General features: G+C 38.7%; 1 protein-coding gene across 1 annotated transcript in view; it reads right to left on the bottom strand.

The window, feature by feature from the left end:
• KIAA1328 (KIAA1328 ortholog) overlaps window positions 1–14,608 on the bottom strand; it is a 184,944-nt gene that overhangs the window by 21,097 nt on the left and 149,239 nt on the right. Inside the window, exon 10 of the mRNA XM_075411536.1 lies at window positions 9,354–9,462. Within this exon, the coding sequence (XP_075267651.1) occupies window positions 9,354–9,462 (109 nt within the window). The remainder of the gene's footprint in view (window positions 1–9,353; window positions 9,463–14,608) is intronic.

Below are 14,608 nucleotides of genomic sequence, written 5' to 3'. Positions count from 1 at the left end.
AACATGTAGTTATTGGAAAATCATTATTATAATCCATATATTATGGGTGACTATCTAAAAAGCTGTACTAGTTAGAGAAAACCACAACCTTGGATATGAGCTAATGGCCTCTGGTCTCTATGTAAATGTTGTACACTCTGAATGTGCCGTCTCACAATTCTGCCTGGTGGCCACCAGTTTCTCCAGTAGACAGGACAACAAAGAAATGTTCCTTACTCATTTTCTGTATGTCACTTTTGATTTTACAAAATTTTAATAGTATCCTAAACTTAGCCACATCTTTTCCAAGCTGAAGAGTCCAGGCCCATTGTGGTTTTGTTCCATAAAATCTCCCTTATACCTGAGAGCAGTCTATTGCACCGCTCAGATGTGATGACCCAAGGGTAACAGCATGCATTATTCACTACAGCAGTCTTTCACTTCAGAAATGGAAACAATATAAAAATGAGAAAGTTTGTTAGAAAGAAATTAAAAGGGGCAGTTAAAAGGGTAAAAATATTTGCAAATGGCACACATATGTCTAACATTTATACTAAGGCCCAAACAAAAGGACAGATAACCTACGAAGAAAGACTTCAGAAAGATCAGAATCACACTGGTTAAGTGGAACAGTAAAGGAGACAGTTATGTCCAGTCAGGTCCAAATAAAGAAAACAGAAAACAACCTGATATGCTACACAAGAAAAAAACCCAACAAAAAAAACCAAACAAAACCAAACCCCACAACAAAGCACAGCCACAACTTAAGGGTAATCTTGCTAAAAGCATACAGTCTAATAAAAAAGAACACTTTAAATGTATCAAAAATAGGAAGTTTGAGTATCTGTGAAAGCCAAGAGGAGATAAAGTTAAAAAAGAGCACCTAAGTTTGATAAGGTCATAGCAGAAAAGCTCGATGTGCTGACACATCTTCACTATGCAGAAACTTAAGAAGCTTCTGAAGCCACCGAGGACACACTTGAAGACCTGTCCCAAGTTGAAGTGTCATATAAATGCATTGCAGAACAAATCAACAGAATGGACAATAAAAAATTGCTGGGATCAGCTGATACTTGCTTAAACTTCTGAAGGAGCTGAAGTATGAAATAGCTGAACTATTAACTCTAGTGCACAACTAATTGCCTAAAACTGCGGCACTGAAAGTTGGCAAATGTAAGGTTTTTTTGAAGGGATCTGGAGTGATGTAAAGATCTACAAATGAAGAGATCTGATGTTTAGAACAAGGAGACTGATAGAAATTATAGCAAAGAATCGATAAACTTAACATATTGGTGAAGAGTCTTTAAATTAACTAGTAATTCACTGGGGACCTCTACTAGATTTGTGGAATTATTATGCATCTGAAAAAGCAAAATGCAGCTTATATAGTCTATCTGGAGTTCCAAAAGCTTTCCAGCAAATCTATCCCCAAAGACTTAAAAGTTGCATAAACCAAGAGAAAAATCCATTAATGGATAGGTAACTGGTTAAAAGACAGAAAATAAACAGAAAACATTAAAATTGGTCTGCTATAAAGTGGGCAGGGAGGTCACCAGTGGAGTCTCATAGAAATCTGCTAGGGCCTGAACTCTTTAACGCATTCATAAGTGGCCTACAAAAAGGACAAATAATGAGATGACATTTACTGCCGATACAGTGCTATTCACGGTAGTAAAAACAAAAGCTGGATGTCTTCGTTGAGGCAGACAATTAGAATATCATGAAGGAAAAAAACAGTACATATATAACTGGAAATGGGGCAAATCAAATAGTGTAAAGCACTGGTTAATGTCCGTAAGTGACAGAGAGGCGAGAATTTCTATTGTAAGTAGGCAATTCATCAGCTGGAAATAATTGAGAAGACAGAGCTGTATCTGTCTGCTGAAACCACCTCCTGACGCACACTATGTTTGACCAGCAGAGGTGAGAAATGGCTGGTGCAAGGCCCTCTTGAGACCTCAGAAACACTGCAGTATCCTGGTCACCTCTGTTTCAGTTACAGGGCACCACCACTTCATGTCACTTCTAAAAAGGATTCTCCAAAGCAGTGACAACTTCCATCCTTCCCAGCTTTCCATCGCCATAAACATGTTACCACACCACAAGCTTACATGCCACTGCATATGGATATAGATACATATCCCCTGGAGTGGATATGTATGATGTTCACAATCATATATATCCACTCCCTCTCCCAGCATATTTGGTACCTGCCCCTTTGATTTATAATGCAAGCACTAAAACTGTGTTAATAATCAAGGCATTGACCATGCAACACAAAGGTTAACACTGCATTTGCCTCCAATCCATAATGAAAATATGAATGACAAACAACTTCTTTTTAGTTCCATATATTCAGCTACGAGAGGGATAAGGGGTCAGTGCACATTACTCTAGGCTTATTTTACAGTCCACAGGAAGACAGGTACCACCAAAAGATGATTTAACTGATCCTAAAGTAAGTCACTGACCATCAAAGCAGCTTAGGGTAACTAGCTCAGTTGTCTCAAGATAAGCAAGGTGAATTCCACCCTAACTCTACTCGCATCAAAGTTAATCATCACTATTACACAGGCCAATCAAGCACGGAGATGCACTGTGCCAGGATCCTGCCCTGAAGAGTTTACAGCTGAAAGGTCCAGGCAGGTGAAGGAGAGAGAGAAGGGGGAATACATTAACACATAAGCAATGTGGTAGAAGTATGACAGAGCCATCTTTTGGGAGAATGGCTTCTTAAAGCAAGATGCAATTATTCTGTCATATTCTCACTCCATTCCTCCCATCTCTAAAAAAAAACCAAACCAAAACAAACCAAAAAAGCAAGAGGAGACTCCTCTGCAGAAGAAGGAGCAGAAAAGGACTACAGTGCTAGGAGGAGAATCATGTAGAACAGTTCCTTAAAGAACCGTGAAGACAGGAATCAAGACTGGTCTTAATTTGCCAAGCTCTGTAGAAACTGCTATCACTGTAATTCCAAGAAAATGTTTAAAAGCTACAACACAGAGCACTCGAGTATCAGTGAAGTAAGAAAAGATAGTCAAATCAGTTTTTTTGACAAAGGGACAAAGCACAGCACAGAAGGAACCTGAAAATATTTTTTTCAAAAGTATTTTGAGACCAAGTTTTCATTGCTGTGATTACAAGTGCAAACAGGAAACACATCCAACGAAAAAACATTCACTTAAGATTTAACATGGTATTCGAGAACCTGCAAAAGCACAGGAGGAAAAAAAAGTAAAAAAGTAATTAAGATAACAGTGAAAATGATTGTAGGAAGCAGACTTAAAGAGTTAAGTCAGCTTCATAATAAGATTTGTACTCTATTTTCCTTTGCTTATTATTACTTTCAAACTACAATCAAGTTTTTGTCATACCACTGAATGATGGAAACTTTGCCAACTACTTCAAAACTGACACATTTTCTGTTGCACTGAACATTCCCAGAAGACATTTCCCTCATTTTAATACAAAATCCTGTCAGATCCACAGAGCTGAATTAAAAAAAAATGTGTAAAGGATATGTAGCTGTAATAGACCTCCCCCAACTAGTCAACTTTGGAATAAAAGACGATCAAAAAAGACTCAAAGATCCAGCGCTAGATTAATGCAAATATCTGCCTGTTTGCAAGTGTACTTTTTGATTAAACTGGCATACATCAAGTACAATTAGAAAGGTTATTTATAACTAAGAAATACATAATTCTGCATTTTAATGAGGGTGACAATTACAGCCAACAGTTGCTAATTAACATTAATCCTTTTGCACTGCAAGTCAGAATTTCCCAATATGATTTTCATTGTCAGCAACGGACACGCCAAAACTGTTATCGCAAAGCAGCTATTAGGTAGGTGGCTTTGACACAAATAGGTGTTCCTGCTACACACAGTAAAGAAAAAGAAGCTGATGATGTGTTAAATTTTATAACCTCAAATGTAAATACAGCATGTCATTTCAAAATTTACTTGATGTCTACAACATGAAATACAATCAAGTCTTATTATTTTCATGGCTGAATCCATTTCCAAGTTTCCCAAGAGCCAGGCTTCACAGGTGAAATCTGATTTCAACACAAGCTTGAAATCTCCCATTGTTAAATTTGGTTTTGATCCCAGTCCTGGGTTCACATCTGCATTTCACCCCTGAGACTTCAGAGCTTTTAGTGGTTGAAACCGAACAGCATAGATAAGGAGTAGCGTTTGACCAGTCTGTATCAGTTTCTGAAGCAAGACCCTGGAGCAAGTACTGAAGATAGGAATGATTACTACTGATTGATTTGCTGCCATAGCATAGCCTGATTGCAAATTTTTTTCTTACATAGAGTATCAAGAAAATTTCGGTTCTCAAAAACATTGGAGTTTTAAATACCAGTCTTCCAAAATTGCTCTAATGTATTTCTATTCATTGATTACAAAATTCTCTGTAACACAGATGCCTTGTCTATAATAACAACTGTTGACCTAATTAAACTTTTCTAGTTCTGATAGCCACAATCTTCTAAAAGAGAAATGTTTTAGATTTGCTATGCATGTCTTTCCAAAAGAGAAGTTATCTCTGTTTTAGCCTCTCAGACATCGTCTTTTTAGACAAAAGCATTAGAAAACTATCTAAAAGTCTCTTTTGACACTGATCTTTAACAGGAAGAGAGACCTGGTCCAAACACCATCAGAGGCGCAAGATCATAATGCAGCAAGTAAATAAAGCCTCTAGAAGAGCGCTGAGATGCTCACCATCTGGGTCAGGCAGTTAGAGCAGGATCAATGTCAGATATAAGTAAACGAGAAGACAGAAAAGGAGAATTGTGAGCACTAAGCAAGGAAACCTATAATGCACTTCTCACAAAGCGCTGTAAAATTCACATTTATTTTGTAAGTGTGAGATAGATGGGTTACTTCTACATACAGAGGTGCCCAACTAAAATCAAGATAAGTGATATTAATGTCCTATGGTCAGTACTATTGAACCTCCAAAGCAATAAACTATGAGTCGATAAATATTACATTTGCAACATAGTTAACATTCTTCTACTGTCTCTGGCACTTATTACACATTGTAACCGCAAGTCTACAATACATTATTCATATTTGGGGTGTCACTGAGTGATGGATTGCTGTAAGAGAGGCTGTCCTTTAAATAAATCAACAAATAAAAATGCAAATGTTAACATTTTCAGCCACAACTTTTTCCATCTTGAATGGGGAATGAAAATTTCACATTATATCGACAGCCAGCAGAGAGAACAATTAACAACCTACACTGTGAATAAGAGAGATTAATTTGCCAATGTCTCATTTTATCACTTGCATAAGGAACTACACTGGACTTTTTGTGCTGCTGGCTTTCCCAGCAAGTAGGCAAAACTTGCACCTTCTACTACATCCAACACCTAACTCACCACCCCACTCCAAACGCACTTTTAATCCCTTCAAGTGTTCCTAAATTAGATCTGGAATGAAAGTTCTCTCCTCCTTGTCCCACTTTTGAATCTTGAATGGTGTGTGATCCTAAAGGGCGGGGGGGAGGGAATTCTGTTTCTTTGGCAGTGTTTGTTTAGACTTTGGAGTAGAAGGAACTTCACAGTATTGTCTTAAGAGCACAACCATATTTAAGCATCCAACATGCACAGATCTGAAGGGCAACTACCGCACATAAGTAAGGCAAAAGCTTAAACCTCATCACTGTCGTATTTCCTACCACTCAGCATAACAGATCTAATCTAGACTATTCCAGTGTGCATTATTAAGTATACAACTCTGCATATTATATTTTACATCAGATATTAATTTGCTTAAAAGTCTCTGAATACACATTCACCTGAGATGTGCTGGGCAATTGGGTAAATAGTTTTGTTTTTAAAATGTCCCTGAACACAAATTTACACAGTACAATCTGTTTATAAAAAGACCAACAGGCCACTGTAGTCTAACAGATAATAATACAGCTCGAATACAGCATTCATATTGCAGGAACTTCTAAATCACTTATTTTAATGGCTACAAGAAACTTCACTCGAAGACAATGCATTCAGCTAGCATTAAACCTCTGATTTAAAACTGCAACAAGAAAACATAGGCTTAATGCTGAAATCCCAGACTATCACTCAATCCCTTAATTTACCTAACTGTTCTTAAATTCACTTCTTAGATGCCCAAAGTGAAAACTGTTACAGGAGAATTATCTGTTTCCATGGTGAGCAGAACAACCTTTGCCTGTGTCTTTTTAAGTGCTTGATTATCTGCAGTGTTATAGGACTTACTGTGCCAAACTCGACACTACAACTGTTTCTGCGTGGGGAGAGCCTGACAACTGCACCAGGGCTGTAAACAAACTAAATGGTCTTCCACAAGGCACAATTTACAACACTTTTTTTTTTAAAAAAAGAATAGCTTAATACTTTGATTTAGAGCACTTTCATTTCTGTTTTGCAACACAACATTTATTTTGCTGAAATCAGTAACCTGATTATACCTAACGTAAGACCTAGTTTACGTAAAAACTTCATTACTAAATGAAAGCAGACAAATGCCACTACCTCCCTTTTCTAGCTCCCCTCCAGCCCACAGCCAAAACCCAGAGTCTTTCTTCTAGGCAAACAACAGCTACCAAAAAGATGTCCTCAGTCACCAGAAAGGTAATGTTTAAGACATTCAGAGGAAACATGCTTTAGGGGTAGGGAACAAACTTAATCTTCCAAATCTGCCCAGCCCCAACCTTGCCTATGATTCTTTTTCCCAAATGTATCAGCTTTGGTCTAGATGAATAGGCATACTGAGCAGAAAAGCTTTCCAGACCTGCTGTGAACATAATTTCAAGGGGCCCACGCAGGTGTAGACACTTGGCTTAAGAACACTGGAGAACCAAACACGCAATGCTTGGCTGTATTACGAAAAGCAGCAACAGGCTTGCACAGAAGCATGATGGGCAAACAAATCTGTTATTAGCCCAGATCAACATGCCAGACGAATAAATTTTTCTTTCAGCGATATCACTGATGACACCTTGTGCACATTCATTCTGCAAGCCTGCTCATTCTACAGGTCTAGAACTAGGGCTCTCATAGCACATACCTTTACCTTCCAGGGACACTTATTTCTTGTCCCAGACTTGATTCATTCAGAGAGAGAAGAAAGCACTGCAGCCATTCTTCCTCAAGCAGGAGGTAGCTGCGACACACTGCAGCCTCCAGCTGAGCCCTGCCAAGACAGGCTATCAAGCCAATGCATCTTCTACCTGCCATGCCTGCTTATCCAGCCAGCCCTCCCCAGAAGCTGCACTAGCACCCCGATGCCTCGCGCTGGCAGGGAGCTTCTGTCGCTTTCCAACACCTTCTCCCTGGCAGGCTTTCCATTGCTGCTACTGCCGGGTGCCAGGGTTTGTGCTAGTTAAAGCTGGCACAAACATGAGTTGAACCTAGTCCTATAAATTTAAATAGTCAAAAGTAATTAGGTTTACACGTACTACCGAATAAATAAATTTGCTCTTAGGCTAGGGCTTTGTGCTGCAAGTTTCAGGCCCGTGCCAACTGTTGTGGTTAAGCTGTTAACCCCCCCAGTCACGGATTATAATGAACATGCTGACAAACACTAACGTTAGTGGTTCAAAAGAAGCAATAATTCTCAATATTGATTAATTTAGTTAGTTAAACCTGCAGTCTAAGCTTATAACCATTCAGTGATAAATCGAGACTGACCTGCTGCCCAAGCAGGTTTTTTGATGAAGGATAGGATCAGCTCTAGGTCTCCACAGAAATACTTGTCCATTTACCATTTTCAATTAGCAAAGGCCATGAGTAAGGGAAAGCACAACATGGCTGCTTAAACTGGTCAATTATATTTACAGCATGAACAGAGAAAAAGAAAGCAGGGAAGCATGGGAGAGAGCATGCCAAAAATTAAGGATTTTTCAAAATTTGTCATCAGTTGGTAAAGTAAACCTTTAAGGATGACAGCTAATCAGACTCCCTTTGCTGATCACTTTGTCTGATATGGTTTCTAACAGCGTATTTCAACACTTAGTTTACTCCCCTCTGTGGAAAAGAATGGACCATCAATCCTCTTGAATAGAATTCCTTTTTCTGAGCCTTTGTTGTATGATGTGAATAATTATATCTACTCCTCAGTGCTTGAATGGAATCTCAACTTATCACTATTAGACAGTATCACGCAGCATCTTTACTTTACTGCTCTTCATCTGATGTTACTGGCTTCCAAAGGTAACCTGTGCTTCTAAGAGAAATGCTTAGGCAATCTTCTGGTTTCTGTTTGTTTAAACATAGTTACTTGTGGGAAACAGAGCCCAATCTGTCTCAGTTCTTAAATCCTCCCAGAATTATCATCCCTTCCTTCAGAAGTAAAAAAAAAAGTGTTTCTGTAGCAAGTAAGTACAAATCTGTCAATATTGATAGTGGTTTTTCACCTATTATATATTGCAAGTTCTCTCAGAAGACAGAAATAAACTGCCAGCTGCTGCCAAGAACACAGGGATGATATCAGGCATACATTTTCCTAGTCCACTGGGTCAGGAGAAGATTAAATCTGACTCAAGCCCTCTCATTCTCCAAGAAACATTTAACTCTTCTTATGAATGGTCACACATTCTCATCATGCCACTGCACAAAGTCATCTAACTTGTGGTGTAAAATACAGCAAATTCATACTTCAATCTGCATTTACTTTGTTGCTTAAGTAAAGATTTTATTATGAGAAAATGTGGGATATGATAAGGAAAAGCAAGGGCTGTATGCTGTTTTTCTAGGCACTTACCCATAGAATTGTAATCCCGCCTGAAGAAACCAAGTTGTTTTTAGACTCGTAAGTCTAACAACAATGTTGCTTTCTGTTTCTTCATTGGAGCATAAGCAATAATGCTGCTTTTCCAGTGCATTTAGTGCAGATATACAGCATAATCAGTAAATGCTGACTTAATGTGATTTTGTTGCTTGTCATTAAACATAAAATAACTCTGGTACAAAACATTTTAAAAGAAATGACATTTGACAAAACTGGGGGGGGGGAAGGAGTGTGAATATAGGGGGATTAAAATCTTCAAGTGGATTTAAAACCTAACGGGTTAACACCATCCATTCAAATTATTTACAAACGTATTTAATGTGTCAGGGCTTGGAACATAAAATACTTTCTGTTCAAAATCTAAGCAAAATTATAATGTTAGAACTTGGCATATTCCTGCTTTTCTTATTCTAACAAGCAATTTAACGCTTACTATAAATGTCAAAAGGATATGGCAGGTTTTAGTTTATATTATCCAGCTCATGCTAACATGAAATATCATAGAAATTCAGCCACTTCACTGCATCTAGGAGAATGTGATGGTTGTGTTTGCAGAATCTTTAACCAGAGATTACCCAGCGTCTTACCATGAAGTGTCATGCTGGATTGGTGATGTGGCTGTGGTTGCAAGCTCTTTGCTGCTGCCTGTCAACACAGGAGGTATGGCTGCATCCTTCCTAGGTCCTGAAATTGTCCCTGTGGAAAGAAGTGAATACAAGCCAGACATCAGAGGCTAGTAAGTTTTGGACAGAAGTTTCATGATTCTGCATGATTACAGAACACCGGGACTAAAAGTTGCAACATTTTTGGAGTGCCATATACACAGTGAAATGGCAACCAAAGAACTCGCTGCTTGACAGTACTGTGCATAGCATGCATTTCAGGATCACATGGAATCAAATCTGCAGAATAAGCACTACTCTACAGCTTCTATCTTAATGCCCAAGGTTTGCCAGACTTCCCCTGTTATAATTTCTTATAGTGGTCCACAGATTCAGCTTGTTTCACAGATGCAGTTCTCATGACATGCTATAAGATGTTAGTTTTCCAAGTGTAAGTATCACTATAAGAGTATTTTTCTTTCAACAAAATAGAACTGTTAGTCCATTTCTTCGTCACCCCTCACAATAACCCTTGAATTACAAAATAACTACATCGATAGTGAATCTGGAGGTCATGTAGTCCAATCCTTCAAAGCAGGGTGAAGAAGATCAGGTTTAAGGTACTTGTCCAGTTAGGTTTTTAATGTCTCCACTGCTGGTGAACCAACCTCTCTGGGCAACTTCTCTGGTTCCAGTGTTTGATCACGCTCACAGAGAAAAATGTTTTCTGTATAGCTAATCAGAATTTTCCAAGTTGTAACTTCTTCCTGTTGTCTCTTGCTCTGTTGCTGATGACTTGCAAGAACAATCTCATTCCTTCTTGTCTACACCCTCTCCTTAGGCAGCTGCAGAAAGCAGGAAGATCTGCGCTCAATCGTCTCTTCTCAAGGCTGAAGGTGCCCAGCTTTCTCAGCCTCTCCCAGTAGGTTATATGCTCCAGCCCCCTGACTGTCCTGGTTGCCTCTGCTAGACTTTCTACAGTTTGTCACTGTTCTCCTTGCCATGTGGAGCTCCAAAGTGGACACAGTACTCTACAGATGCAGTCTCACCAGAGCTGACCAGAGGGGAAGTGCCACTTCATCAACCTGATGTCCACAATTTTGCTATTATGGTCCAGTATGAGGTTAGGTTACTCCATCACACAGGCACAATGCTGACTCATGTTCAAATTGCTGTTCAGCAGGACATGCAGTTCTTTTCTGGCAAAACTGCTTTCTAGGTTGTCTGCACCCAGCTGATCTTGTTACATGAGATTAGTTCAACCCAGCTGAAGGAATTGGCATTTCCCTTTGTTGAACCTAAACAGGTTTCTGTCAAACCATTTTCCCAGCCTGTTAAGGTCCCTTGAATCCTGCGCCCTACCCTTCAGCATATTGACCGCTTCCCCAGGTGGTATTATCTGCAAACTTGCTGAAGGTGCATCATGTCCCACTCTCCAGGTTGTTAATGTTAAGCAGTTAAACACTAGCAACTGGCTGTCAGCTGGACTGATGACAACTCTTTGAGGCTGGCGGTCCAGCCAATTTTCCACCCGTCTACCACCTTTCACCCACGCACCATAGAACTGGGTTTTATAGACAGGATTTAGTTAGAAAACTTGCATACAGACTCTCAGAGGTAAGCAGAATAGGCAAATTAGGAGTAATACGATCTACTACACAAAAGCCTGCGGGTTTGGGCTTTTTTAATCTAGCATAATTAGCTCTGTCCAACCAACATCACTTAACTAAACAGTCAGTATAGGGAAAACTACAAGTCTCAGCAAAAATTAAAGTCAAACCAGTGTTTAGAAGCATAAGCAGCTCTGTCATGTCTAAATATTTCTCAGCTCTGTGAACAGCAACATTATCTACCATCCATGCTGAAACATGGAGCAACACAACAAGGTTGTAATTCCAGCTTCAGCACAAAATTTACAGATATCCAAGGGACTAAGATTATTTAAAATACTGCATTGATTTAAGATGTACGCAAATATATAAAATATAGTAAAATAAGTAAAAAAACCCCATATTTTAAGGTGTATTCTAAGGAGGATAAAAAAAATTGGTTCTTGTTGCCATGATATAATGCACTGTGCTCCAGTACGACACAGTTAAAAACTCTCGCCTAACAGAGAGTTAATTATCAGCGAAGCAACCCTTAGAAATATCATAGGCATATATGTTTATTGGGTGTCCGTGGCAACTTGATAGTGTGCCAATCCATGATGAGAAGAGTGGATATGCATATAAAGACTGGAAGCCTCTTGCTTAGACTTTTGGCTTTATGATCGAAGATGAGATATTTAGAAGTCATTTCACGTGACAGTGGAAGGAGGCAACTTGATTTTAAGACACTAATACTGGAGTAATAAAAACCTGGTGAGCATGGGAGAATATATTCAATTCCTAACATGAGAAAAGGCTGGCATGCTGTCAACATTCTACATTCATAGAAAAGTAGATGTATTTCTCCAAAAAAGAAAATACATGGACTCGGAAGTGGCCAACACAGCCTCTAGGGGACTGTTCAAAGACCCAAGCTTGAAAATATTACCACGGCTAGAAATGGAAAACAAGAAAAGGAAATAAGCAGGAATATACTGAGGTGTTACGCTGCACAGACATAAAACAGGGGTAGCAAGAAATCCTGAATAAGTGCATATCTAAACAAAAACATGTTTAAAAATACATCTTGCAAAAGGCATGCAAGATGATTGCGAAAAAAGAAACACCAAAGAGCAAGCAATTCTATGAATATACGAAGAAATTAAATCAATGATGATCCTAAAATGGCCAACTTACTAATAATTTTAAACTATGAGAAAAAATTTAAAAAAGGAATATTAGCAAGTAGGAGATAATGAAGACCATGTTGATGTACAATACCTGCCTCTATGAAGCTGCTGAAAATAAATTATTGGGGGGCGGGGAATATACAAATTCTTTAGTCTGAAGGATACATATTTCAGGGCTAAAGGGAATTAGTTAATGAATTTATGAAGTGACTGGTAATTATTTATGAAAAGTCACAGAGAACTGGGTGATACAAATGACAGCAAATTAATTAGATTTGCAGGTGTTGGAAGACAGTATGAGACTGGAGACCTTGCAGATGATCTAGAGAAGCAAGAAATGTGGAAAAAGAATAGACATATTCAGCCTTGGAAAAAAAAAAAAGCTCCAACATGGTGTGATGATCTAAATCCTGACACAAATGGAGAGAACTTGGAGTAGCAAAGAATAGCAAAAAACAAGCTAGATGTAAGCTTGCAAGGCAAGCTACCACCAAAGCAATTACAGATATCTCCTAAATGATAATGTTAAGAATACTATTATCAATTCAGTTAACTTGACATAAGAATGATTTAAAGTAGATCAAGGACTCATTTGAGAAAATTCAAATACCTGTATATTTCTGCTTGAGAAACAGGAAACTAAACCTGAAGAAAGCAGGGAAATACAGTAGTCTACATTTTGAAACTGTAAACACTAAGAATGAAGAAATACAGTTGAGGCTGGTTCAAGCAGCAATGGGATGAAAGTAAGCAAAGGGAAATCTGGGTTGATAATCATGAGAGAAATCTTTATGAATTGAATAATACTAATACTCATAATACTTAACATTTATATAGTACTTCACATCTTCAAAGCGCTTCACTAATGTTAACTAATTGCTCTACTCAATTGTAGGGAAGAGTCTTCCCTCAAGGGAAGAAGTTCCAGGTTCTGAATCCCTAAGAAATTACATTGGAAAACCTACTGAAAAACAAACACGATACAGAAAAATCAGCCCCTGGAAATGTACAGATTCTACGAGCTAAAATTATTTTCCTTCTCTGGCTTTTTCTTTCACGTATGGAAAGGAAAGCTATGCATGGTATACAATATCATGCAGATGCTATGTCCCCCGAAAAGATACAAAGGGAAAAATAGTTCTTTCCCTGTTTCATTGCAGAGATATTTCAGGAAGGGTGTGAAGAGGAAGACTTTATACAGAAATGTACAGAAATAAAGTGTCCAAAATTGCAGGCTGCAATAGATAAAATCTAGTTTAGTTTCCCAGCCCAAAAGCAAAATTTTCCAGGGCAGAAAGGGAAACACACATTTCTGTACTCCAGTGCTTTTTAACTAGACAAGTTGTTAGATTTTAGTACAAATTGACATAGCTGCTGGTGACACCAATAAAAACAATTTACTGCTGAAAAGATCTAAGACTTGAGGATTGCTTTGTCTGCTTAAAGTTTTGCTGGTAAAACTAAAAAAGTTTGGCTACAAGACACAAACACCTGCTAAAGTACAGGAATAAAAATTAAGGAGCAAACAGAAATAGGAGACAAAAAGCAACAGTGAGAGAATAAAAGATGATTGCCTAAGCTGATCCTGTAAGCTTCTACCCTGAAAAGAGAGCCTTTCCTTTCACTCCACAAGGTGACCGGACCAGGTTAATAACGCTCTTCTTCCCATTACTAAACATCTGCAGGGAGAACAGAAAAGTGGGTTAATTAGGAATTCACCCTTTCCAAACTCACTGCACTCACCGTAGGTGAGCAGTCCTGTGGGCAGAAAGCCTTCCACCATTCCAGCATGGAAATGGTTTCCTGATTAATCATTTTACCATTTCCAAAAAAAAAAAAAAATCACAGACTACACAGGTAGTTGCACGAGAAAATCTGGTAGAACTGACTGTGTTGCTATGGAGGGACACCATCCTGAGTTCATGGTCCCCCAGACACACCCACTCTTCCCAGCGGTATGGGGAGATTATAGAGTGAGCTCAAAGGCACACACCAGCACTGGCACTGCATGCACTAAGGTGTGCTTGGAGAGACTCCCCATCCTGAAGAATATGTAATTTAAATAGATCAAGACATAAGAGAAATAAATCTCTGTAGCAATAGGTTAACATCTGACTGTCAAGAAGTTTTCAGTGGATGTGTTTCTGTACATAGTATCCAGCACTGTTATTTTCTGACCAAAAGGCCACCTTAAGATATCGGGCTAAATAACATCAAGTTTCATGCCTCATGTTGTCAATTTGTTGACTTCATGCCCGATTCCCATATCGCATGGCTCAGCCAGAGCTCAGGTGAACGCACTGCAGTAGAAGCATCACTTCATATTGACACACCAGGTACTGAACACTGTCCGAGACAGACCCCCAGGCTTGCTGGCTCAGCACTCGGATGCAGTAAGGCAAATACCATGCTTTCTATAAATTTCACGACAGAAAACAATCCTTCATTTTATTTTTGCGAG

This window comes from Opisthocomus hoazin, chromosome Z (assembly GCF_030867145.1).
Source record: "Opisthocomus hoazin isolate bOpiHoa1 chromosome Z, bOpiHoa1.hap1, whole genome shotgun sequence".
In the NCBI taxonomy this organism is placed as follows: domain Eukaryota; kingdom Metazoa; phylum Chordata; class Aves; order Opisthocomiformes; family Opisthocomidae; genus Opisthocomus; species Opisthocomus hoazin.
Note: the sequence above shows the minus strand (reverse complement) of the source record. Positions and strands in the feature narration are given on the sequence as shown.